The 25788-nt window shown below is 42.0% G+C and overlaps 1 protein-coding gene across 6 annotated transcripts in view; it reads left to right on the forward strand.

The window, feature by feature from the left end:
• Positions 1–25788, forward strand: part of mid2 (midline 2) — a 163719-nt gene that overhangs the window by 60564 nt on the left and 77367 nt on the right. For all 6 annotated transcript variants that reach the window (XM_085430969.1, XM_085430977.1, XM_085430961.1 and 3 more), the window contains one exon: positions 14468–15345. In XM_085430969.1, coding sequence (XP_085287095.1) covers positions 14524–15345 — 822 coding nt within the window. In that variant the 5' untranslated portion in view covers positions 14468–14523. The remainder of the gene's footprint in view (positions 1–14467; positions 15346–25788) is intronic.

The following is a 25788-nucleotide window of genomic DNA, read 5'->3' on the forward strand; positions in this document are numbered from 1 at the left end:
CAGTGATAAATCAGTCGGGCTACATAGTTAGTGAGCCATTAGTCTCGCCAGGAGTTTTACTAAGGTTTCATTAAAAACCAGGAAGGGTAAGGTGGAGGTAAATGTGAGATTTGAGTGCTGTCACACATTCCTGAACATCCGTTTTCTTTCTGTGAGATCAGGTCGGAATCCCAGTGTTAGTATTTCCCTTCTTGCGAGCAAAGTTGACTGCTTAAGTTTGAGAGTGACTACTCTGCACTGCGAGTGAGTTTGCAATGATTATATGTTGCATATCATTGCAACATCATTGTTGGTACTCCTGCAATCAGCGAGCTCAGATCTGTCTTTTGACAGTTGTGCTGTGATATACACATTGGCAGCCTACAACACTTCCCATAAATATTTCACAAGAGATTAAGGAAACTAAATTTATCAAGCGGCTGTCAGGGCTCATTCATTGTGCTATCAATCAGCATGTCTTTTCACCCTTAACAATAATAAGATTTCCCATCTTGAGAATGAACAAATGATCACTTATCAGTGATAAATAGAGCTAATCAAACAAATAGAGCTATAAGCTGCTGACATTTCAATGCATGGAGCATGCTGAGCCAATCGAATGGCAGCCAAGGAAAACAATGGCTCATATTCACCTCCCCCTCGAAGGAAATGCCAAACATTACAGTGCTGTATAAATAGAAGCTTCTGACTTTGTAGAGCGTGATAGAGGACAGGAACCCCCTCCCTGGGGTCACAGTCATGGCAAGGTCTCCCACCTCTCCTCCCTTCTCCATTCTCCGTCTTTATTGCTCTTTTTGTTTTCATTCTGAGTGAGTGATTTATTTTTGTTCTGATTTCTTTTGACCTCACTGTGGGGTGTTTTTTTTTTTTTTTTTTTTTTTTTCATATTTTTTGGTTCACTTCTGTAGTTCATATTTCTTTCTCCCTCACACCCAGCAACCATGAATAACTGAACATCCTAGTAACACTTTACAGACACCTCCTGGTTTATTAATGAGACCATCTACTACAGTAGAACTGGCAAATGGCCCTCCAGGATGCATTATGTTTTGGGGGAATGTACGGACTTTGAACTAAAGTGACTCACGCAGTCTGTTCTCACTGTAACTCAGTTTAACTGTCATGAAAAACTTCCCGTTTGCATTTAGATAAATGCAGCTTATGCACATCTGGGAAAACAGGGCCCTCCAAAGTGCAGCGTGCAGTGTCGCATTAAAGGTGGCACTTCATTCTATTTGCCATTTCACACTGTTTTTTCCATCCACCTAACTGAGACTGGAGGAAGGAAGAAAGAAAGAAAGAAAGAAAGAAAGAAAGAAAGAAAGAAAGAAAGAAAGAAAGAGTGATCCTTAAAAAAAGGTTAGTTGCTCTGTCTGTAAGTGATGGGGTTACAGATGTTTCAGCTGAGATAACTCCAACAGGTCTTCAATCTGTAGTATTTAGTATTTATTTATTTATTGTCATTGTCAAGAACAATGAAATTGCGTTTGGGGCTTCCATACAACCCAAAAAAAAGAAGAAAATAATAAATACCCCTTAAAACCCAAGTGTACATATTTAACCCAGTGTGACTCCAATGCAATAAGACAATCCTTAATGTTCGTAGAAATTCAGACAAAGACCTGAGAAACATGACAAAATACAACAATGCAACCCATTCAATATTATTGTACTGTGAGATATGATATCAGATATGATAGTTATCTATTTAAGAAAGAGGGGGGGGGGGGCAGGAGGGGAAAGAGAATAAAGATATGATGCACCAATGCAGACCAGTTCATTGCTATTAAGAACTTGGATATGGTTATTGTCCGTGAGAGGGGGGCAGAGAGTTCAGGAGCCTCACAGCCTGTGGATACAGGCTGTTGGCCAGTCTGGATGTTCTGGCCTGTATAGACCTGTACCTTCTCCCTGAGGGCAGCAGATGGAAAAGGTGGCGCGCAGGGTGATGTTGGTCCCGCAGGATACTGTGCACCCTCCTCAGACAGCGAGTGGGGAAGATATTACTGATCTCTGGCAGACTTGTTCCAATAATTCTGCCAGCTTCTTTCACCACCCGCTGGAGTGCTTGCTGATCGGCCTTGGTGCAGCTGGGGAACCACACTAGAAATCCATACGTCAGAACGCTGCTGATGGCACAGTTGTAGAAGTTCAACATCAGAGATCTGGGAATGTGTGCGCTCCGCAGTCTCCTCAGGTAGTAGAGGCGCTGTTGGGCCTTCCGTACAACTGAGGTGATATGGTTGCCCCAGGACAGGTCCTCGGTCACAGTTACCCCCAAGAATTTAAAACTGCTCACCCTCTCCACCGCCTCACTGCCAATGAAGAGAGGCAGATGGTTGTTATGACCCCTCTTCCGGAAATCTACAATGATCTCCTTGGTCTTTTTGGTGTTTAAGACCAAGTTATTGTCGTGGCACCATGACTCTAGTTGTTGCACCTCTGTCCTATAGTTTGTCTCATCATTGTTGGATATAAGTCCGAGCACTGTAGTGTCATCTGCAAACTTAACAATGAGATTGGACGCGCAGGAGGAAATACAGTCATGGGTGAAGAGAGTGTATAGCAGAGGGCTCAGAACACACCCCTGAGGGGCACCGGTGTTGACCACAAGGGTGGAAGAGGTGTTCTTACCCACTCTGACACTCTGTCTACGGTTAGTGAGGAAGTCCACAATCCAGTTGCACAGAGAAGAGTTAAGTCCCAGTTGGTGGAGTTTGGGACGGAGTTTGTATGGCCGGATGGTATTAAAAGCCGAGCTGTAGTCTACAAAGAGGAGCCGTGCATAGGTGTTCCTGTGTTCCAAGTGCTTCAGTAATGTGTGCAGCACTGTGGCGATCGCATCCTCGGCTGACCGGTTCTCCCTGTATGCAAACTGGTGCGAGTCCAGGGATGGTGGAAAAGCAGCTCTGATGTGTTTAATGACCAGTCTCTCCAGGCATTTGGCGGGAATGGGGGTGAGTGCCACAGGTCTGAAATCGTTCAGACATGTGACATTTGACTGTTTTGGGATGGGAACGATGGTTGCTGCTTTGAAACAGGATGGTACCAGTGAACAGGACAACGAGGTGTTATATATAGAGGTGAAGACGTCCGCCAGGTCCGCAGCACAGTCTTTTAGCACCCGGCCCAGCACTCCATCCGGCCCGGCCGCCTTCCTGGTGTTAATGCTCCGGAACACACGCCTCAGCTCATGAGTGCTCAGGACCGGAGCAGGGTCGGTTGAGGGGAGAGGGGACAGGACAGGGTCGGTGTTCTCCCTGTCAAAACGGGCATAAAAGAGATTTAGATCCTCAGCCAGAGTAGAACTGTCGGCTGAGGGTGATGGTGTTCTTCTTTTGTAGTCCGTGATAGCCCTGATGCCCTCCCAGACCTGCCTTGGGTTTGTGTTGTTCTCAAACCTGGCCTCGATACGCCTCCTGTGCTGCTGCTTGGCAGTCTTGATGCCTCTTCTCAGGTTGGCCCTGGCAGCACTGTATGCCTCCTGGTCCCCGGATTTGAAAGCGTTGTTCCTTGTTCGAATAAGTTGTTGAACTCCGTGTGTCATCCAGGGTGGATTATTAGGGAACACACGGAATCGTTTCCAAGTTGTTACATTGTCCACACAGAAACAGATGTAGTCCAAGACAGTGGAGGTGTAACTGTCCAATGCGACACGATTGTCAGTGTCCTGCACCTTGAATACATCCCAGTCTGTGCAGTGGAAACAGTCCTGAAGCATCGGAATAGCATCCTGCGGCCATGTTCTCACGGTTTTGGTTGTAATCCCAGTGCTCTTGATCTTTTGTGTGTATATTGGGTGTAGCAGAAGGGAGAGATGGTCTGACAGACCCAGGTGGGGATAAGCCTGGGCTCTGTACGCATTCGCCATGTTGGTGTACACCTGGTCCAACGTTCTATCTCCTCTGGTAGCACACTTCACATTACGGTGGAAATTGTGAAGTACAGATTTCAGGTCCGCGTGGTTAAAATCCCCAGCCGCAATAAAGACACTGTCCGGGTGTGCTACCAGGCTGTTATTGATGCTGCTGCTCAATTGTGCTAACGCTAGCTTAGCATTAGCATCTGGTGGAATGTAAACAGCGCAGATGTAAACGGCAGAAAATTCCCGAGGGAGATTGGGAATTTATACGCCTTTTGAATCAGGCGTATAAATGTATTTCCTTCTGTTTGCAGGCTCCACAAACAGCCTGAAAGACCGAACACCAGCTGCTGGTCTCAGCAGATTTAGGAAACTGCATGCACATGTGGCAACACATAACCACAAGGACACACACATTCACCAGAAAGGCATTTTGTGTTTGGAGCTTTGTGTTTCTTTATCTCAGTCTTATCATGACACACTGCCAGAATCTGTAGCTGTAGCTGCAAGGGTATAGTTTATTCTCCTCCTGAAAAATGTTGGTTTTTATCTTGCAAAATTACTACTTTGAAGAGGAGAGCAGCTCCAACTGTGATTTTCAAGTAGTCAAATCCATTGTAGTTCAATAGGACAGCGTATTAGTATAATTTTTTTCCCCTTAGAGAGATTTCTTAAGAACAAAAGCTGTCATATAAGCTGTCAGGACTTATTGACCTGGGTATCTGACTACTAGAATCAATAACAACAGCACGGATAACATCATTTACTGGTATAGCTTGACAAGATGTTGATAAAGTGGCCGGCACCTTACGGATCACTTATCCTTCTCATTTAGAGCACAAATAGCATGCGCTTTAAGCTGTCAGCTGTTTTCACAATGGGAAAACTTTTCACAAATATATCGTCAATCTTCATACAGAGGCCTATTGTTTTCTTGACAGTTTTTCCAGTCTCATATAGGTATACAGGGGCCAAGAATGCAATTTCCAGCATAAAATATCCTCTTTTCACAAACTCAGAGTGTCGCTTATGTGGTGCGTAGATTGCTTTTTCACACGGTGTGAAGTAAATTACCATATTTATAGAAAATTCCAGTAAAAGGTTAGCCATTAACTTGGCACTGTGCTGTTGCGCACATATATACACACGCACAGAGTCAAATAAAAATATAGAAAAATTGAAGAAGAATTGGTGTCAAGTGTCAGCGGAGGCAAGTTTGTTTGCTTTCTAGCAGACAAACTTGGAAGAACAATAGATTTCCTTGGATTCTGCATTGTGTGCCTATGAATCATTCACTCGTTTTTGTTTCACGAATGCATGTATGGGGCATTGTTTCACTCCAAGATATTCATTATTGTGGATTGCTGGTAAGTCCTAAAAGATAAAACAGAACCCTTCGCAGTGTTTCCAGGGAACTGGCTTTGAAAATGAGAAGAAAGTATATTTCAGAATTTAAAACTTTTGTTTTTTTAAAGTAAGGTGGGGAGAAGAGGGTACTGAAACTAAATAACACAGTGAGGATAAGACAGACCAGCTTCTTGCCTCATGAGCCTGATTGTCAAGGTCAGTCGTTAACAACATAAACACTTGCGAGTGGATTGAACCCTGCTTACTTATTATATTTCTGCTTTTGTTGACTGTTAGTGGTATCTCTGTTCCCTCTCTCTATTTCGTCTTTGCTCTCACCACACGCCACTGCGTCTAAATATCTAATAAGCTGTTCTGCCAACTTCTGATCCTTGGGTTTGTTCTCACCTGGGCAAATGCACATGAATAATGGAAGCAGCATGAAGAGAGGCAGGGGCCTGGTTGCTCCAGTGTTGTGTTGAGGCCTGATAAGGCTCTCTACCACAGCAAAAGAGCCTCGGAGAGCTGATGAGACGACGTCTGACACTATTAACTTTATTACCCACAGGCTGCCAAGCTGTAACAGGCAGAAGTATTAAGCAGAGAGTTAAGGATATGAGGTGTGCTCTATTCACTGTCACAACTCTGTGAAAATCTCATTTCAGTCTGCTTTCATGTATAAATACATTAAACCAATTAGCAAGTCTGGCTCAGGCTTGGACTTCACAAGAGTTGATTGTTTGTTTTATTTTCAGTGTCTTGCATCAGTAAATGTCCTTCACACAATAGAGCCCTCATCAGCACCGCTGACAGCAAAACAAATATGGTAATGAAAATGAGTGCTGCTGAAACATGTGCACCCAGGCCAGTCAACATTAACCAGCATTTTACCATATGGATAAAACAAACACTAGTCAAACACTGATACTTCAGTGTAGCATCTGATTGACAAAGTACACCACGTTAGGAGACAGATGGTGTAGTAGTGGCCTAAACTAATGGACTTTATTCCAGAATACAAGTGTTTGTGTCCCATCTAGGACTCGTGTCTGGTTAGGCTTAGGTCAAAAAACTTACCGATTGGATTTAGGAAAAGATTATGTTTTGGATTAAAATGCAAGCTTGTTTTAGCTTCTTCAGTAGCACTATGACAAATTCCCCGACTGTGACAACACCAGCAAAGAACATTTGGCTGTGGTATCCCTGTGTCTTATTCCTAACATTATGGGACTATTCTAGTCCGTCAAAGTACCCCATACATTACAATCTAACGATGCGTGTTTCAGGCTCTACCGATTCCTCTGTCCTACAGGTAGGTGAACAAATGACAAATCCTAAAGAAAGATAATAAAATAGTTTGATAAAAGTGTATAAGAACAGGAAATGAAAAATAACAGTTAAATTGCATTAAAAAACATACCGCATTTTCACCTTTTAGCCCTATTTCTTCCTCTTCTACACACAAAGACATGCTGTGTTGACAAATGTTCTATATCTGCAGTACATGCTATTAGTATATGCTGTTACTAATGACAAATTATACCAATGTCTGCAACTTAATTTGGATGCCATTAAGCACATTAATAACTAAGCTAAACGCCGTTTTTCAATGCTACCGGCTTAATTTATGCTGAAATGCTGGCACTATTATGACTTATTCCATAAAGTATTAATAATGAGTTTCCACAAGATCCGCTGAGGGTTAGTGAGGTGAACTGTGATAACCTCTTCTCTGAGTCCCAGGCATATTTTCCTCAAACAAAGGACTAACATTGGTAAACTGGGAATGGGAAAAGTTAACTGGCAGTGAGCTACTGCCCTTACTGGTGCCCTGTGCTGGCTGAATTTGAGGCCTGTCAGGTGCTTGATAAGCAATTAAAAAGTGATTCAAATAAAAAATATTGGTTTTGCATTTGAGCCAAATTTTGAGATTAAAATAATTGCTGTGTAGTATTCACTTTGTGGATGTAGGCTCCTTGCTGAACACGTTTACCAGTCGGGATGGATAGACCCACAGAGAAGTGACGTAGATTTATTTTGTTCTGGAGTCGTTGCTGTCTCAGCTGTAGCAGTGAGGGGGTTAAGTTTAAGTCCGTCTGCTCAACTGTACTGAATGTGAAATGGAAACACCAGCTTGGCTGGATTACTGTTTACATTCTATGAATAGGAATCACATGTTTGATGAAACCGGCCTGCTCCTGAGGTCTGCTGCAGAGAGGAAAAAGCAGGAATGAAAGGGAGGAAGAGAGAGGAAAAACTGAGCCTGTGGAGGTGGGCGGAAGAGTGAGAGTCAGAAGAAGAAGGGATGAAAACATGATAAAAATGAAGGCTGGACTTGATGGTCTAAATATTTATTATTATCCCAAGAAGAAGCTCACTGAAGCACATGGCATGTGTTGCTTGATCCCACTTATATAATCATATGTACAGTTTTGGTGTGTTCAGGTCAACTTGAGGGCTCTTACATTTGGAGCTGCCGTATTTCCTTTTTCTAAAATAATGAATAAGTCTCTTGATTTCTGGCACAAGTCATCAGTAACCGGTCGTGACATGTGTCTTATGCGTGGGGTATTTTTTAACCCTGTTAAAATTAATTCCCCACTAAAATGTCAGGATTTCAGTCCACTAATGCAACTGAATTCCACTGAATCTACTCAAACAAAGTCCTGTTTCATTTTGGTTTAAATGCTTAGCTGAGGTGATTATGGTAAATGCCATGGGAAGGGCCTGAGAGTTGTGTTTGCTAACACTGCCACTAATGAAAGCAGTCATACAGCCGTGTTATGTTGGGTTACTGTTTTCCGTCCTGCTGATTTGTGCAGCCTCGCCAAAGTGTGTGGGGCTTTGTGATTTAGCACCGCACAAACAGGCCAGTCATTCTCTGTAAAAACACGCGTGTTGGCTCCAGGCGTGACATTTGGTTACGCCGTAAAAGTCATGAATGAAATGTCCTTGTTGACGTGAGAAAGGCACTATGCAGAGCCAGAGAGAGAGAGAGATCAAGCTTCCACCTTGTTGTGCCACGTTTAAGCTATTTTCTTTCTTCATTTTCCTTCCAAAACTAAAGTATAATTTTCTTGGGTGGACTGAATCACAGACAAAAACATTATTTATCATCTAGCTGCATTAAAATGCCATAAAAGGCACTAATACCACAAACACAGGTGAAAGGTCCAGGTCATTGAGTCAGATTAGCCGAGCTGATGCCGAGAATGCCGTGTCGAAGGCACCCACCTGTCTGTCAAAGCAGCCACACACGATAATATATAACTCTAAGCCTTCTAATGCAATTCAAATGGGTAACTTATCAAACTATTCACCCTCCTCCACTTTGCAGTGAGCTTGAACTTTTCTCCCTCCTACTCTTTTTCCAAGCAGTATAAGCGATTAGCAAAAGGGTTTTGAGAACCATTTCTAATCATTAGGAAAGTTTTTTGTGATGTGACAGCATTGTTGCCATGCACATGTTGTGGGTTTCTTTTCTTTTTTCTTTTTTTTTCTCCAGCATCCCACGGGGATAAACATGCCAGTGTCTCACGATGTGTTTTCTAAAGCCCTTCCAAAAGGAAGACCGCTGAACCCCTGGTGTTGTTGTTTACTGCTGTCTTGCTCTCTGGAGCCTCAAACCTCAACCATGTGATTTTTCTGCTCCGCTTCCTTTCGCTGCGATAAGCCTGTGATCAACAGCCTCTGGTGATAGATACTAGATTCAAGGGACACTTATAGTACAGAGAGTAGCGGGAGTGCAGGTGGAGGATTGTGTGGGGGTGTGCGGGTTTTGTAAACACTGTCAATCTGACAATGAAAAGTGGCGATTCACTGCAGATTGTCACAGTGTGTCAGTTGCATCAGTGAAAGCAGCTTGCACTGGAGTAGGAACCGAGAGCTAGAAGAGCATCTTATTATGATATATATATATATATATATATATATATATAAATGATATATGTTTGATTGCATCTGTCATTAGCATGTTTTCTCTCCATATTTGCAAGGAGGTGACGCTCTGTTAGATTTGAATGACACCAGAAAGTAGCGTCGTTATAAACATAATAACGACCGCTCGTCTGTGGTGTCCACATCTGTCTCTCATTCTGCTCTCATTCTCAAAGAAAGTGTTTGATAGATGTCTAGCATCTGTCTCGCTCGCGCCTTTCCTTTGTGTCTTTATAAGCGCTGCAGTGGATATGCATTTTTGCCCTTAGGGGAAAGGTCTACGTGTGGTGATTGTTTTTATCTATTACCCCTTCGTTCCATCATCATCAAGTGTCCATTAAGCTCCCGTTTTGGCTCTGCAGCTGTGCTGCTACAGTTCACGGGGGAGCAATTTAGTTTTTACCAGTAAATTGTTTGTACAAGGATAATCATCTTTGTTCCACAAGTGTCATCTCTCCATACTGATGTGTGAAACCTGCGCTTTTAAATAAACAGCCTCCTTTGTTGTTTTAGTGTCAGATTATGACGCGACATAAAGCGAGCGTGATGTCAGTGGTTGCTATTTTGGGGCATTTCTTTCAGGTTATGTCTTCTCCCACATGAACGCTGGATCTGAATGCGTGGGAACAGGTTTTACGTATATGTAGATGGAAAAATTCAGTCTGCCTTTAAACACATACTAAATCAAATGATCTCTCTAGGCAGATTAATGAGTCATCAGTTGCATCCATTTTTTCTTTTTTCTCTTTTTCGTTCACTTCATTAATAAAAGCTCTGAGCAAGACTAAAAGATTTTGCTACAACACGCACTGTAGTAGATCAGGATAAGTGCCTAACAGGTTTGTGCCTTTGTGCACATGTGCTTATTTGGGTTTGTGCGGTACTGTGCCTGTATGCCTGTGATATGAGTGTTTTTGTTGAAGCACTAGCTCAAGCTGTTCTCCTTCCAGATGGGACACTTCACCTTAACAAGAATGGCAGATGAAGAGAGACAACAAGACAGAGAGAGTTTGTGCTTGTAAATGTGGAGCTCTGGCTGTGTGTGCTTATGATTTTGTGGATGTTTGTGTGTGTGTGTGTGTGTGTGTGTGTGTGTGTGTGTGTGTGTGTGTGTGTGTGTGTGTGTGTGTGTGTGTGTGTGTGTGTGTGTGTGTGTGCCAGCCTGTCTGCAGAGCAGCCGCATTTACCATGAGGCTAGGAATTGAGTCCCTTAGAGACTCCCATTATAGCCAGCATTGTTTCCCCAGAGTGACATAGCTAAAGCTTAATGGGGCTGTTGATGGTGTGTTAAAGCTTGGTGTTAATTATAACACCATGCTCCGTTAAACACAGTCACATTAGCATCAGCATAAGGAACACTGCTGAGCTCTGTCCTAGGGAATAAAGTGACACTGCTGATTCAGTCAACAGTTGAATTAAATGTTGATAAAATACGCAGTTTAATGGTCATGCACTCATATGCGATCTGATGTGCTCAATAATTGAGGGTTCAGACTCTGTTTTATGGATGTCACGGTGCTAGAATTTCAAAGTCGAAACTGATGCCCAGGAACATGTGCAATACGCAATATTATTATACCAAAAAAAGGGGAAAAGAATAAAAAGAATTAAGAGGCTTTTTTTAAGTAAAAATTAGATAATGCTGTCTGACTGATTCTGGTGACTCGGCAGTAGATTTTGTTGCTGATCAAATCAGATTTAGCAAGTGCCTCTTCTCTCTAGTTGCTGGTAGACTTTTCTCAGCTTTAGAATGGGATTTTAAGAGAGCATAGCACTTTTTAGATACATACAAATGTTTGTCCGGTTAAGTGAAAACCATCCATTAATGTTACCGACAGGCAAGACTGATAACGTTTGCTGCTCCCGCATTATCATTATCATTTTATTACTACTTGAGCTGCTAGTGAGAGGAGGGACCGCGTGCCTGCTTGTCTGCAGTGGTGAAGTGTGAAACTGTATCATCTGGAGGAGGCGAAGGCAACACTGTTGGTGTCAATACTGTTGCAAATGAGTATCTAATCCGATTTGCTGTTAGTATTGATTAGTATCTGAAAACCAATTTTCTTTTGTTAGTTATTATACAGCTCTCTTGACAGATTTACATTCCTAAAGCATCTTTGCAGAGTGACTTGTAGTTTATTTCAGTGAGAAAGGAACCGTGCCTGTTGTGTGACTTCTCCTTAAGTTTAATTTGTCAAATACTACTGATGAAAAAGGATGAAATGCAGTAACAGCTATCCTGATTGATTATATACTACTACTAATGATAATACTGATATATGATAAGACAGGAGGCAAAATCTGAGCGGGCCGAGTAGAAGGTGTTAAGAATTTCACTGGGGGTGAGCAGGATGGACAAGATTAGAAATGAGTGTGACGGCTCAGGTTGAGCAGTTTGGAGACAAAGTACAGAGGTAAGGCTGAGAGGGTTTGGACATGTGCAGAGGAGGGATAGTGGATACACTGGATGAAGAAGATGCAGAATATGGAGCTGTCAGCAAGGAGGAAAAGAGAAAGATCTCAGAGGAGGTTTGAGGTGTAGTGAAGGAGGACAGTGTGACAGAAGTGCATGCTAGGTACATGGCGAGATGGAGGCAGATGATCTGCTGTGACTGATCATCTGTGCATGTCTGTGCAGAGCCACTTAATGAATGTTTGCACCCTGATGTTTCCTGATGTTGATTTATACCACTGAAACAGTCAGTGCAGCTGATCTGTTGCTTACCCCGTGTCTGTTCTCAGAACTAATCTGCTTTTAAATTTATTTACAACTATTCTGAATTAAGATTACTAGTAGAAAGCAGTAAAACTTGTATATTTAATATTTCTATCAAATCATAAATAAAAAGGTCAGCTGTGATTTGTAACTGGCTGTTATATATAGCGTCAAAGCTAAAGACTTATGTCCCATTTGTCATTTGAGGCCAGCAACCTTCACTGCCATCAACAGGTTCTGGAAGTTGGAAATTGTCCTTGCCTCACTGCATAACCTTCTCCCTACATCCCATTTCTCTAGATATTTCCAGTAATCTACCTTTTTTGTTATCAACCTGATACGCTGGAGATAAATTTGTTCTGCTGTTGGCATGACAAAGCCAAACATTATGTTGGTGCACTCAGTGGTGCCTCGCTGCTAAACATGCTTTTTCTTTATACCAGATACGGCTGGGCGATGCGATAACAACCTCATACAGTACCTGATAAATAACAGCCAAGGTGAAATATTGCAGGAGGATATTAGGTGCATGTACACATGTAACTACAGCATACTCAGAGACTCATACCTGAAATGTATTTTCCCATACACGCTCAACTTATTCGCACACAAGCACAATGCCCTTTGCCTTTTATCAGCATAATATCTGCATGATTGGCTGAGGGTAGTTATTTATTTCTTTTCCAGATAATGAATTTTGTAACAAAGCAGCTGCATGCATATAACTGCTTTCTTCATCTGAGTGCCTTTCCCAGGCACTGCAACAACTGCTTAAATCATGTTTGCTTTCAACGCAGCTCAGTGTTGGGGCATTGTTTCTGGTGCCGCAGAAGAGGTGGAGACTTTCGGGAGTGCAAACGAGTTTAAGCCTTTGAGCTCCCTTTTTCAGTTTGTTTTGTTTTTGTTTTTTTGGCTCATCTTCAGCTGTTCTATTTTGCCATTTCCAGAGATTACGCATGGTTCATAATTTTACAATTCTGTAGAAATTATACTAATTGAACCCTACCAAGTTAGAACAGAGTCTTTGCACATTGATGTTGTTACATGTGGGCCGGGGTGGCCACAGGTCACTCCTCGATTCAACATGCTTTGACAGGAAGCTGTGAACTTTATTTTCCCTCTGCATTCAAGCTTAACTGGTTGCATTCATAACAAATGCACTTATCACAATGCATGCTTTTAGAACATGAACTTGCATCAACAACTTATTTATATTCATGTAATTGTTTCAATACAGTCGGCTTGGTTTAGTATCTCTCACGTGAGGAACTCCTACTTTTATTTGTCAAACGGGATGTGTAATACTTTGTAAAGCTTTTGCAGTTTACACTGTGCCAAACCATCTATGAGGCTTTAAAAAATATTCCCCCATGTTTCAAATAACATTGTTTGAATCGACAAAGAGCCGTCAGTGCTTCAAAAAGGCTGTTTGGCAGGCTGTGCTTAAAGTCACTTTTGTCAAGTGATAGTTATTAAGCCTGGAATTCTAGGAAAAACAGCAGGCGGAATGCACCGTTACTCAATGAAACTACTGATAAGCGCTTATTGTCAACACTCGTGCTCATGAGTTTCATTCACAACACATTCTCCCTTTTTTTGCATTGTTGGAGGAAGACTAAGGTAGATCTGTCTAGATCTTACTTGGTCTCCCTTGTGATTCCTGACCTTTCTTCATAGCGTGTTTTAGAGCATCATAATTAGTTACAACCTGCAGAACACCACAGGGGGATACGAGGGCAGTCTATTAGGAACAACCTTGCTCAGTGAAATTGTCACTGTCGGCTTTCTGAGGTTGCATGGTTTAATGCTGCAGTTTCACGCTGCCTGCCTTGTTTCTTTTTAAGGACAGAGAGCCATGGGGGAAGAGAGGGATGGCGGTTATTAGTGATTTCTCATGTCAGTGATTTTAAGGCCACCCAGGGGAGACAGCTTGATAGGCAGGCCGCAAGGTGCTGAGATTTGAAGTGCTTGGAGAACAAGGAGGAGGATCTGAAATCAATTTTCTTGCTTAGCTGTTTTCACCGTTTGCTGCTTCGATCATGCGCTAAAAGTTAAAATTTCCTTGAAGTTGTTGCTTGATAAGTCAAGCTGATCTTACTATAAAAGCTACAAAGTGTCAAGGTGTTAAAGTCCTTCTACAAGTTTCTCTGTCCTCTGCTGCTGGACATCTGTCTCTCCTTTTCTCTGCTGTTCACTCCATTAATTTTAACCTGTTCTTTTGATTCGGTCAGCCTCTGCCTGTATTCTCTCTTTTTATATAGCTCTGCGAGAGGAATCGCATCAAAGGTTCCACTGAGGGAAATGAGTTGTTGTGCAAGGAGAGGAGGTCATATTTACCAGCACATGGAAATGTGTGTAATAGTGATGTTTTTGCTAAATCTGTCCAGTTCAGTCAAACTTACATGAAGCCACTCACAGCTAGCTCAGGGTAAATGGGTGAATGTGTTCTTGTGTGTATTTCTTTATGACCTGTTAAATAAAAAAAATGCTTTAATTGTCTGTGCTTTAGAAGTGAAATTATCTTGCCTTCACTTGCTCAAGAAGAAATATAATTCCTAATTAGAGGCCTTTTTAACTGATAATATCTTCATTTATTCTCCACATAGGTAATTGGCCAGCTTCCGTGGGATTTGATGTCACCTTTAGATTGGTTTAACTGAAGATGGAAACACTGGAGTCTGAGCTGACCTGCCCGATCTGCCTGGAGTTGTTTGAAGATCCTCTGCTCTTGCCTTGTGCCCACAGTCTGTGCTTTAACTGTGCTCACCGCATCCTGGTGTCTCACTGCTCCACCAGCAAGCCCCTCGAATCCATTTCTGCCTTTCAGTGTCCCACCTGTCGTTACGTCATCACGCTGAATCACCGCGGCCTGGAGGGCCTTAAGCGCAATGTGACGTTGCAGAACATCATTGACCGCTTTCAAAAGGCCTCCCTTAGCGGCCCCAATTCTCCCACCGAGAGCCGTCGCCTGCAGCCGCAGCGACCCTACACCGCCACCATTAGCGGTACAATAGCTGGAACGATTGGCGGCGGCGGTGGCACAAGTGGAGGCAGCGCTCGTAGCAGCCCGGCCACTTCCAGCCACTCCCACCAGCACGCCAACCACACCAATCACATCAACCACACCAACGCTAACCACAGCCCAGCTGTTGTTGCTAAAATGGATCCACGGATCAGCTGCCAGTTCTGTGAGCAGGATCCGCCACGCGAGGCCGTCAAGACTTGCGTCACATGTGAGGTATCGTACTGTGACCGCTGCCTGCGTGCAACACACCCCAATAAGAAGCCTTTCACCAGCCACCGCTTGGTGGAGCCAGTGCCAGACACCCACATCCGTGGCTTGACCTGCCTGGAGCATGAGAACGAGAAGGTCAACATGTACTGCTTGGTGGATGACCAGCTCATTTGTGCCCTCTGCAAGCTCGTGGGACGCCACAGAGAGCACCAGGTGTCCTCCCTCACTGAACGTTTTGACAAGCTCAAGGTTAGTCCCTAATAAGGTCATCACCAACAATTTCAGTGCACTGCCCCGATTTTGTGTTTTTTCACTTCTGTGTTTGTGGAGTACGGTGAGTCACAACCTGCAACTAATTTGACTAAAACATTGTGATTTACTGCTAAAGCTGTTCTCGTCTGAACACAGATGTCTCATACAACATGCACCATTTATTATAATACATTTGTTTGCAGTTTGCTACACAATAAAATCATTAATCCGGTCACTCTTGCCTTGGGAATGGGCAATTTTGTTGACTGTGAACTTTCACTGCCATAAATATTGCATCATACACAGCCTTTATTCTGCAAGAAGGGCTGAAAGACAGATCAAAAAGAGAGAGAGAGAGAGAAAGAGAGGGACAATTGGAATAGTGTGCTGGTGAGAAGGGCAGAGAGAGAAGGAGACCAATAGGGAGGGCCGTCATTATAATAGTCGATGAGCTGGCATTCCCTGTGGCCACTGAGCTTTTTCAGAGGCCATGAGTAAAGACTGGGACTGCTGAATCAGGGTGAAAAACAACAGAGAAAGGCACAAGCTGGAGCTAATTCCATCACTAAAGGCCTAAAGGAGTCAGCATCATTCAGCTGGCCTAAAAACTTTTATCATGAGTTTGTATTGAGCACATGTGTGTGTCTTTTGTGTTAGAATCCTTTTCTAAAGAGAAATTGTTTTTCTAACTTGTATTTGTTTACTAATGAACCTATGACTAACTCATACTAGGTGTGTCTTTAGTGGAGACGGTTGATCTGCACTCATACAGCCGTGTCAGGACATTTATGTACTGTGGGATGGTATAATAACACCTTAAATTTCTGACGCAGAGCAAATTAAACTGACAGGCGGAGGGGTCGAAATAAAGCAAACCTTGCAGCCTCCAAAACTTTAGAAAGTAAGCATTTTGTATGCCAATAAATGATTAGCATGTCCTGGTGTCAGAGAGGAGCCTGTCAACTCTCATATTTGTTGGACACGTCTAGTATACGTTCACAGAGCTCCATGGTACTACATTTCAGTGTATCTCAACACACCAATTTTGTATTCTACATCAATTCAACAACTTTTCTTGAAAAGTTAAATGTTTATTAAAGTGGATTTTTAAGGCGAAAGGAGCCAGCTAAAGTAGTTTCAGCACCTGATGACTCATGGATGTCTTACTGGGAGGAAGTGCTGGGGTAGACCCAAGATTGTATCTCTTGGCTGGCCTGGGAACATCTCGGGGTTCCCCCGGATGATGTGGTAGAGGTGGCTAGTGAGAGGAAGTTCTGGGCTTCCCTACTTAGGCTGCTCCCTTGACCTGGACGTGGATGAGAAGCAGTAAATGGATGGATGTATTATCAAGGTGGTAGACCACTAAATTAGCAGAATCAAGCAGTGAAACCAGTACTTGTTAATATTCAATTTGCAGATACTCAATTTGCTGAATTCTTAATAACGATTCAGGCTCATGTATTTGGCCTGTAGACTGTTAGAGATAACTTGACTAGAGGTAACTTTGTGCACGTATTTGCCCATACTTTAAACTCATTCCAGGGGTGCATGGGTGTTGCCATGATTTGATTTTTGTCAAATAAATTGAATTGTGCTGCACTCAGAAAGAAACGAACACCTTAGCAGAAGAGTCGGTGAAGTTTAAGTGCAGTCCTGTAGGTGGATGTTGCGATGTTTCACATAGAAAAAACAGGGATGTATTTCTGTGGCCTCACAGCACATTTGGCCTTTGTGTCACTCTACTGTGCAAAAAGGCTGGGCGTAAGAGTACATTTCAGGAGACATCGTTAACATTCATGTGCAACAAAAATCTATCTCATCAGGTCTCTGAGGTGAACACAGCACCAGTGATTGCTTTGAATCCATCTATTTGAATTCAGTGAAAATGCAGGTCCACAGTCTGCATTACAGATGAGCGCTGCCAAACTTTGGCTGCCTCCTACAGTTTTGCACCAGCATGTCACCCAAATTCCTCCTTTCACAGATTTAACCCTGTGGTGTTTATTTACACTAGTGTTAGCCTGCTCATTCTTTTCAAGCTGTGGGAGAGTTTACTGTAAGTAGTTAGTCCCGCTTCCTTTCTGATTCAAAGCTGGCTGTGGCTCGTTTAAACGTTCCCCAGCCAAGGCTTTGAAGTTTCTTGACTTTGAAATCCTCAATCAAGCCCAAGTCAAGGAGTAGGCCATCCATATTCCAAGCTCCAGCTCAGCTCACAAGTGGCAGTAGCAGTTAACTTAAAATCTTCTCCCTGCTCATGACAAGTGCGTGTGACTTCCACTGGTTTGAGTTGAGTTTTTAATCATATGTTACTGATGTTATTGACCAGTCTTCTGCAATTCCCCAGCGAACCTGGCTGTTAATCAGCACCACTAAATAATTGCACTCAGTTGCCCTTTTGACCCCTAAATCCATCCGTTTGATTTTTGACTTCTGAATTAGCCTTCATATTATTTCCTCCTCCTGCTGTGTACGCTGGGAGCTACACTGCCACTCAATTATGTCTTTCACATTAAGGGGGAAAGGTAAGCTTCCCTTAGGCAAGCAGGGTGCATATTATAGGAGCAAAAATGGCAACAAGTGCAAGCACTGTTAAAGCCAGAAATGTGGCACTGCAGAACTGCAGGATAGTGAGTTAATTCTCCAGGCAGCTGTTAAGCAGAGCTCTTGCTTAGAAGCACAGACATCGGTGTCGCATAATCTCCAGATGTCAGTAATAGCATTTTCTTAAAGGACTACAACTTCAAGGTGCTACTCTTTGCATTTTTGTTTCTGCACATTCGCTGAAATTACTGCTAACGAAGAGATGCTCTGTCGTAGCAGTGAATATCTCATCACCTGCTGCTTTGGAAGTGTTTATAGCCGCCTCATTAGAATGTAATTTAGATAAATTTCGTAGCAGCCTGACATCCCCCCTCAGATGCTGGGTAACCAAATCAAGAAGCTGAAGTGTGCACTCAGCACCAGCTTTCAGTCTCGCATGTTTGATGTGACACTGGGAGGTGATGAAGTCTAAGATGAAAGCACGCAAAAGGTCCACAGCATCAGTGGTTACTGGCCACGGCTTTAGAGGTGTCCATTCATGTTCTCCATGTTACAAAAGCTCATAGCTTCTGTTGTAATTAATGCCATCAAGTGTGTGTTAATTGAGTTTTGCAACATACTCCTATTACTGCTAAGAGTCATCTTTGCAATATGAAAGGAGCTGGAGGCAACACTTAGCTTCCCTTAGCACGAACACTTATTCTGTGTTTTGAAACACCAGTGAACGCAGAAATATTCCAACAAAGGACATTTTGTTGGTGATTACTGGTTAAGCTCGTGCTGTCCAGACATAATACATACTGTGTGGTTAAACAGAACGGCATAACCGGTGCTGGTGAGAGAAAGAGACAGTTTATGTGTCAAGTTCATTTTCCACTTCCAGCATTAAGAGAAGTAGCATTACACAATAACAGCAGGAAAGCTTCTTCGCTCCCAGTAATCAGCCACCATATGTAGATGGATATCAAATGAATTTTTTAAGTGTATTTAGTCATAAAAGCCATAATAGCAGGAACCTTCACCATCAAACACACAGTCAAACAAAAAGGTAGAGAAAAGAAAAACTACTGCCTCTGCAATCAAACGGCGAACTCTACTTTTAAAACAAACCAATGGACAGAAATGCCCTCCTTGTGTTGAGATAATCATTATTCATATTAAACATTACACACAGACAAATTCCAAAGAGGTCAGAAATACTGAGGGTAGGTGCTCACCCTACCACTCAGACATGTCTTACGTGTTGGATACATGCAGAGATGCAGAGATTAATCTATTGCAAGGCAGGTTAAATTAAATATGGATCTTTTATAATGATGATGATAACATAAATTCAATGTATTAATTAGATAAAACGTTTACAAAAAACAAGGTTTTGGCAATTTTTCTAAGCATAATTGATCCCATTAATTGCAAGAAGGTTTTAAAATGTAAGTAATGACATAGACTACAGAAAAAAAGATTTCTGGAAAGTCAATTAAATGACCTTTGTCATTGTTGGGCAAACAAATTCCCTTTTTGGTGACATAAAAACTGGGGGTAAAGAAGTAGCAAAGCCTAAAGATGAAGTTGCAAATCAGCTACAGAGCCAATTTTCAAAAGGCAAGAGCCTGAGTGAAGCTTAAGCCCAACCAGATGTGTTCGTGATGAGCGGTAACACGCTAGATCATACTGTGTTCAACATGTGGTGACTGAAAGGAGCAGATCAAAAAGAAACAAAGACTGAAGGAACTGATGAGAAACGGATTACATTACAAGTATAAGTCTTCTTCCTCTCAGCTACAAATGCTGGCACTTAATTTACTCACTCTCAGGCTCTTGGATGTTTGAATTGTGTGCGCTTTAACGTCTAGAAGAGAGCGAATCAGCTGAATTGGTGACGAAACCTATAGCAGCGCTGACATTTGTGACGGACTGTCTGGCTATCACGTGTACTAACGCTACAGCAGTGCTGTTTTTCTTTTTTGTCTGTTATGTGCGGTTGTGTGTACGATGGCCTTCATAGGTCTGCAGGTCTCACATGGAGCTGAACGGGATGATAGTCTGTTATGTACACGAGAAGAATGAAGAAATATGCAAAACATTTCCAAGCGATTATTGGATTAATTCCAGTTTAGGCTCAGGCAAGTCTGTCACCAACCCCACCCTTCCCATCCCTGCCCTCAGACTCTCCCCTCTCTTCATTTTTCTCAGTCCCTGTAGCCTTGCTTCTTTTTCCTTTATCCCCACTGTTTTTTTTCACACCCCCCCCTCCCACAACCAGCACCACCCTTAAATCTTTTGCCCCCCCCCCCTCAAGCTCCTTTAAGGCATTTACTAACTTTTTTCTGTGTGATGGGCGCATCATGTCAGCTGCTGACTGTATTTACACCCACTTCGCTATGCTAAATCCAGAGGGAGGCAAGCACATGCATACAGATTTGTCATCCAATCACATAAAAATCATCCAGCTCTCTATTTCTCATACAGTCACATTTTTCTTCTTATTTTTGCCTCTCACACAACAGCTCCAACTGCCTCCATCGCTGCCCTCTCACACTGTCAATGTAGTTCTCTCACTTCCTCTGCTTTGCACACGGCCAGACAAACATCGTCCTTTCCACCTCCTTTCTGTCACTCTGTTTATCCTCTCCTCCCTCATTGCGCCCCCAGCCCCCCTGTCTTGTTTTAGGTAACACCACTCGTATCCACCTCAGTCGCCCACAACCCACACTGTAGCAGCATACTGCTGTGAAGCCCTCCAGTGTCTTTTTTGTGAGGAAGCGTATTTGATTGGTTTCAAATGAGTGTGCGACTGTATTTACAGGTGTGTGTGTCTGTGTGTGTACATCTGCAAGTTCATGTGGCTGTGCATGTGTGTCAAAGCAGATGGTACAAGGTCGAACATGTGAGAAATGATTGGGAGCTGAGTGCATGATGCCATTAGAAATCATGGCTCTATCTGGAGAATAGTGTGAGATGGAGCTCACTTAGTCATGCTGATGGAATCGCCAAGGATGTAGTAGAAAGCTTTTAGCGTCTTTGTGTGCCACTTCTCTGCATTGGTGCCTTAGCGTGCCTATCTGGAAATATGCACCAATGTGTGTCTCAGTGTTTGAGCAAGAGCCTATGCTTTAATACCCATGCAGTGCCAATGCATCATGCATGTGTTGTGAAAGTATGTCACGTCAGCCCGTTGTAAAATATAGCAGATTATAAAAAGCTCATAAAATCACTCGCAGCCACTGCATGAGATATCATGTATTTGCACAATAAATGAAAAAATGAAAAGTGGGATGCTTTTAAAAGCTTTGGTGACAAAATACGTAGCAGACAGAGGGTTTATAAGCAACACTACTCATCCCTGAGCTTTTTTACAGCAAGTTACAAGCGTATCCCTTTAATTTATTCATTAAAAATGGATGCCTCACTATTTTTCTACAAAATGAGAGCAGGGTTAAATTGCTTCATTGGATTCATTTTATTCTCACTTAAGGCAGCTGTAGTGGGATACTGATATTCAGTGCGTGCTGTCTGAATGAGCAATATGAGGGAATGATGTGGATTTACAATTACTTTCATTATATGGACATTATTTGTTTATGTCTGCAAATGTTTATGTGCAGTTTGGCTTGTTTATTGTCTAAAATCAAGGACTCCAGATTCAGTACAGTTAATGTACTCATTCGCCGCCAACCAAACTGTGTTTTCTCTGTAAATTACACCGCAAACTTTACTCAGTCAATTTTGTTTTTCTTAACATGAAATAAGCGATGTTTGTGCTTGATCTGGGAGCCTTAAATAATATCTTTGTATTGAGTGTTTAGAGTCCCTGGAACTAAATATTGTTTCAGTTGAGGTGTGGGTTATTGATTTTCCCAAGGGCCCACATGAGAAACTATGATTGTTATGGAGGCTCATACCAATAAGCTGAACTCACCTCTATTAATTTCATGTGTTTATAAGCTTTCTAGTCAGCCTTACACAACAATCCCAGTTTCTCACGTGGGCCCTTTGAAAAATCTATCGCCCACCCCTGTTTTAGGGTATCTTTCCAAGAATGAAAACCCATCATAAATTCTACATTTTTCTATTATAAAAATCGTCCATTTCAAAACTTAGCACAAAGTATTTAGAGCTAATTTTTACCTCCCCCCCCCCCCCCCCCCCAACTGCTTTTTACTTATTTATTTTTACATTTTTACTAGTTACAAGGCTTAAAAACTGGAATTGAGGCACTTGAAGGCTTGTGCGTATTTTAGGGTAAAGCTGTAAGAAGCTGACAGCGTAGCAAAGCTTAGCCGAGACTTTGACACTTTTGACACTCAAGCAAAATCATTTTAACTAAGCAGCTGATAAACACAGCTTCTGGGTCTCTGTAGCTTCTGCCATATAAGCATATATATATATATCTGTGTGTGTGTGTGTGTGTGTGTGTGTGTGTGTGTGTGTGTGTACTCGAAGGGTTTTTATCCAGAGAAGTACAAGTTTTGTGCATGCTGTGTCTCCTCTTTAAATAAGTGACCTTAATTTATTACTGTAGCTATATATATGTGTGTCTGTGTGTATAACTCTGCCGTAATGCACGTCAGATTATAAACGCATTAGTATTTATGTATTTTAGTCACATGGCTGGCAGCACTGCACCTCAACATAAGAGGATTCAATGTTTTATCAACAGTGGAAAGTCATCTGCTTCTGCTGATCTTATTTTCCACCGTTTCATTCCAACTTTTCATATAGCGCCACATTATTTCCCTACAATATATGATGAGTCAGGGCTTTCTGGTATTAATCTGCAAAAATCTGTGGCACATGATCCCATTTATATGAGGAAAAGTGAAGGGCTCTGCTAGATGAAGTTGATGACAAATGCAGTTTATAAGAGTTATTATAAGGCTTGATAGAAAAAAAATTACAGTTCAGTATCTCTTGGAACTCTCTAAAACTTTGAAGGATTGACGACACTGGACGATTTTAATTTTTATCAGTCAAATCATTAAATCACATGTGCCTGGAGTTTCCTGAAACTATTTTGGCTTCTGGCTCAGCAACAATGGACAAAACAAGACAGCATAACAGGAATATTTATGCGCAATCTAGAATGTCAGCATCCACTCCGCACACACAGATATATTGGAGTTTGATATTTGAGTGAACATGGGTTTACACACATTGAGTCTGTGACTGGTTTTTGTTTTGGTGGCTGTGCGCACACACTTCCTTGTTGCACGCTCTGCTTGCATGATAAATCCTATGTGCTATTGTCTGGCTTCCAAGCAGGAATAGCGAGTCACAACTGGAGTGATATTTGGTTTGAACTAATGACACCAGTAGGAGATGACCGTCACGTCTTTAATGGCCTGAGGACAAAAGGGACCTCCAAGTCATCTCCAGACTAAAAATACCCGCGTTATCTGTGAGGTGAAACATCCAGGAGAGAATCAGCTTAGTTTGATGTTAGTTTTTATTCTGTAATTAATTCCATTTTTTGCATGTTTACATGTTTGCCATGTTATAGAATTTATAAAAACCAAAAATGAGAGAAAGAAAATGGGAAATAGATGCAGTGATTTCTGCAAATACACATGGAAAATGAAGACTTATAACCACCTTTGTTCTTCAACACAGTTTGAATTCTCTTAAGCAAATGTTTTTGTCAGTTCGTTAACCTCCTAAGGCCTGAACTCTTTCATGGCATGCATTTTTAATTTCTCTTTGCTATTTGGGCTGATTGGAACCTGATGAATGTAATAACAAAGAATTACCAGATTTTTTTTATTTTTATTTTTTGCCTGATTTTCGTTTCTGAGAAAAATGAGACCCACATATGAGGACATTCATTTTAAATTGCGATAAAACAGTGGCAGTATAAATTCCTCGTAAGTGGATATCAGGCTCTCGTAGAGCAAAATGTAGTATTTTGGTCTAGACGACCCAAAATGTGATGTCCACATATGTGGACGTCAGGTCCTACGAGGTTAAGTAGTCTTAAGAAAGAGTTCTTCAGGCTTCTTGAAAGATCTTTGGATCTTGGCTGTCGTTTGTTCTGTTCTTCATCAAGCTGATCCCACACTGCTTCAATATTATTGAGGTCACAGGTTGCAGCACCAAACCACAACAGAGCCTCCACTGTGTTTTATAGTTGGTTGGAGACACTCACCGTTATATCTCTTTCCTGATGTGATTTAAAGTTTTCAAATTTGGATTCAGGACTCCATAAGGCCTGTCGCCACTGATTTTCAGTCCAGTTCTTGTGTATTTCGTATTATACCTTTTTTAAGAATGGCTTCTTGACAGTCACACTTCCACTGAGACCATTTCTGATGAGGCTTCATTGAACAGTAAATGGATCAGCTGATGGGCCAGATGCATTTCTCATATTCTGTTCCAGACTTTTGCCGGATATTTTCCTTTTTCCTGAGTACATGACTTTCAGATACTGTTACAGGTGCTGTAGGCCAGTCATTTCTTTTGTCCTGCACTTGTTCAGTTTCCTTGAATTTTTATAGGGGCGCATTACACACCATGCAGAGAGATACCAAGTTTTCAGCTAAAACAGTAATTCCTTTGACTCTGATTGGCAGGCTATTTTATGATGCTAATAATGCCCTAGTGTTACCTGTACCCTTGGAAGTGGTCCTGAGGGTCATTAACCTACTGTTGATCATGCATGTTGTCAAAAGAGCCAAAGTGTAAAAAACAAAATAAAAACATGTAGGTCATTCCTGTCACCGGGGCCAACAGGTCAAACCTCTGTGAGGCATCATGACCCAACCCCAGTGTTTACATTTTGGAAGGAGAAGACAGATAGTTTGAGTGAGAAGACACAGAACAGAGGGAGCACGGAATCAAAGCCTAAGAGCTAAACTCTTAATGAGAGTAAAACAGAATCACCAGATAACCATAACAGTAAAACTAGAGAAACAGAACAAAAAAACATAATACAGAGAAAAAAACACTGGGTCACTGACCCAGGACCGTGGAAGTTATGTGCCGACCACCTCTAGTTGTTCTAGAACAGAAGAAGCCTCTTCGGTTCCGGACAAAGAAGTCCAGTTCCCTTTTTTTCAAGCTCTCAAGGCCATTCGCTGTAATCGTGTAAAGATTTTTTGCTTCGCATATACGTGTTGGTGATGGCCACTTGTGGTCATGCATTTGTTATCGAGTGCTTTTCTTCTGTGGAAGAAACTTCAGTTTTGGCTTTAAGACAGATGGTTTCTTTCTTTTACTGCTGCAACCACTTGATGTGTAAAACACATCACTTCTCTTTTATCAGGGAGCTGGAGAATTCAAAGATATTGGGAATTTAGACAAACAAATGATAAAAACGGGATCCTGGCCATACACATAGCTACTTAGTCTATCTGTCATCTTTTTCTTTTAGCTGAAGACGCAGAGGAGATGCTTTTTATCCTTCCAGCACAAGGCTGCACATTGCAGTGGACTTAAACAAACCCATTACAGTAATAAGGAAAAATGACTTTGCTGTGAAGGCCAGTCAGTCAGGAATCAGTTGGCTGAGTGCAAAATTATAAAATCTGAGAGGAACAAGTGAAATAAGGTCAGCAAGTGTTGATAAAGGAGTAATATTGGCAGGTTTTCTGATTAATTCTTTTGAAAAAGGCCCAACTGTTTTCATACGTTCTCTGAGCTCTCATTGTTTCATGATTTGATTTTCTTCTAGTTTTCTTCTTTTTTTTTTCTCTTCTTTTTTGTGTGTCCCGTTTGGATCTTTAGCCATCAGAATTGTTGTCTTAAGGCCAAGAAAGATGCCAAGCGGATTTATTTTACCAAGTGGATCATCATAGCCTTGCCATATTGGTCCATTTGATTGACCTTCATTATAATTATGTATTTATTTTATTTTCGGTTGCTACAAACGGGGCAGACATGACTGGGGGATAGGACAGGGAGAAA

The sequence above is a fragment of the Copadichromis virginalis genome, linkage group LG2 (assembly GCF_057382275.1).
Source record: "Copadichromis virginalis isolate Kocher_CV1m ecotype Utaka linkage group LG2, C_Virginalis_male_GT1.1, whole genome shotgun sequence".
NCBI classification, from domain to species: Eukaryota; Metazoa; Chordata; class Actinopteri; order Cichliformes; family Cichlidae; genus Copadichromis; species Copadichromis virginalis.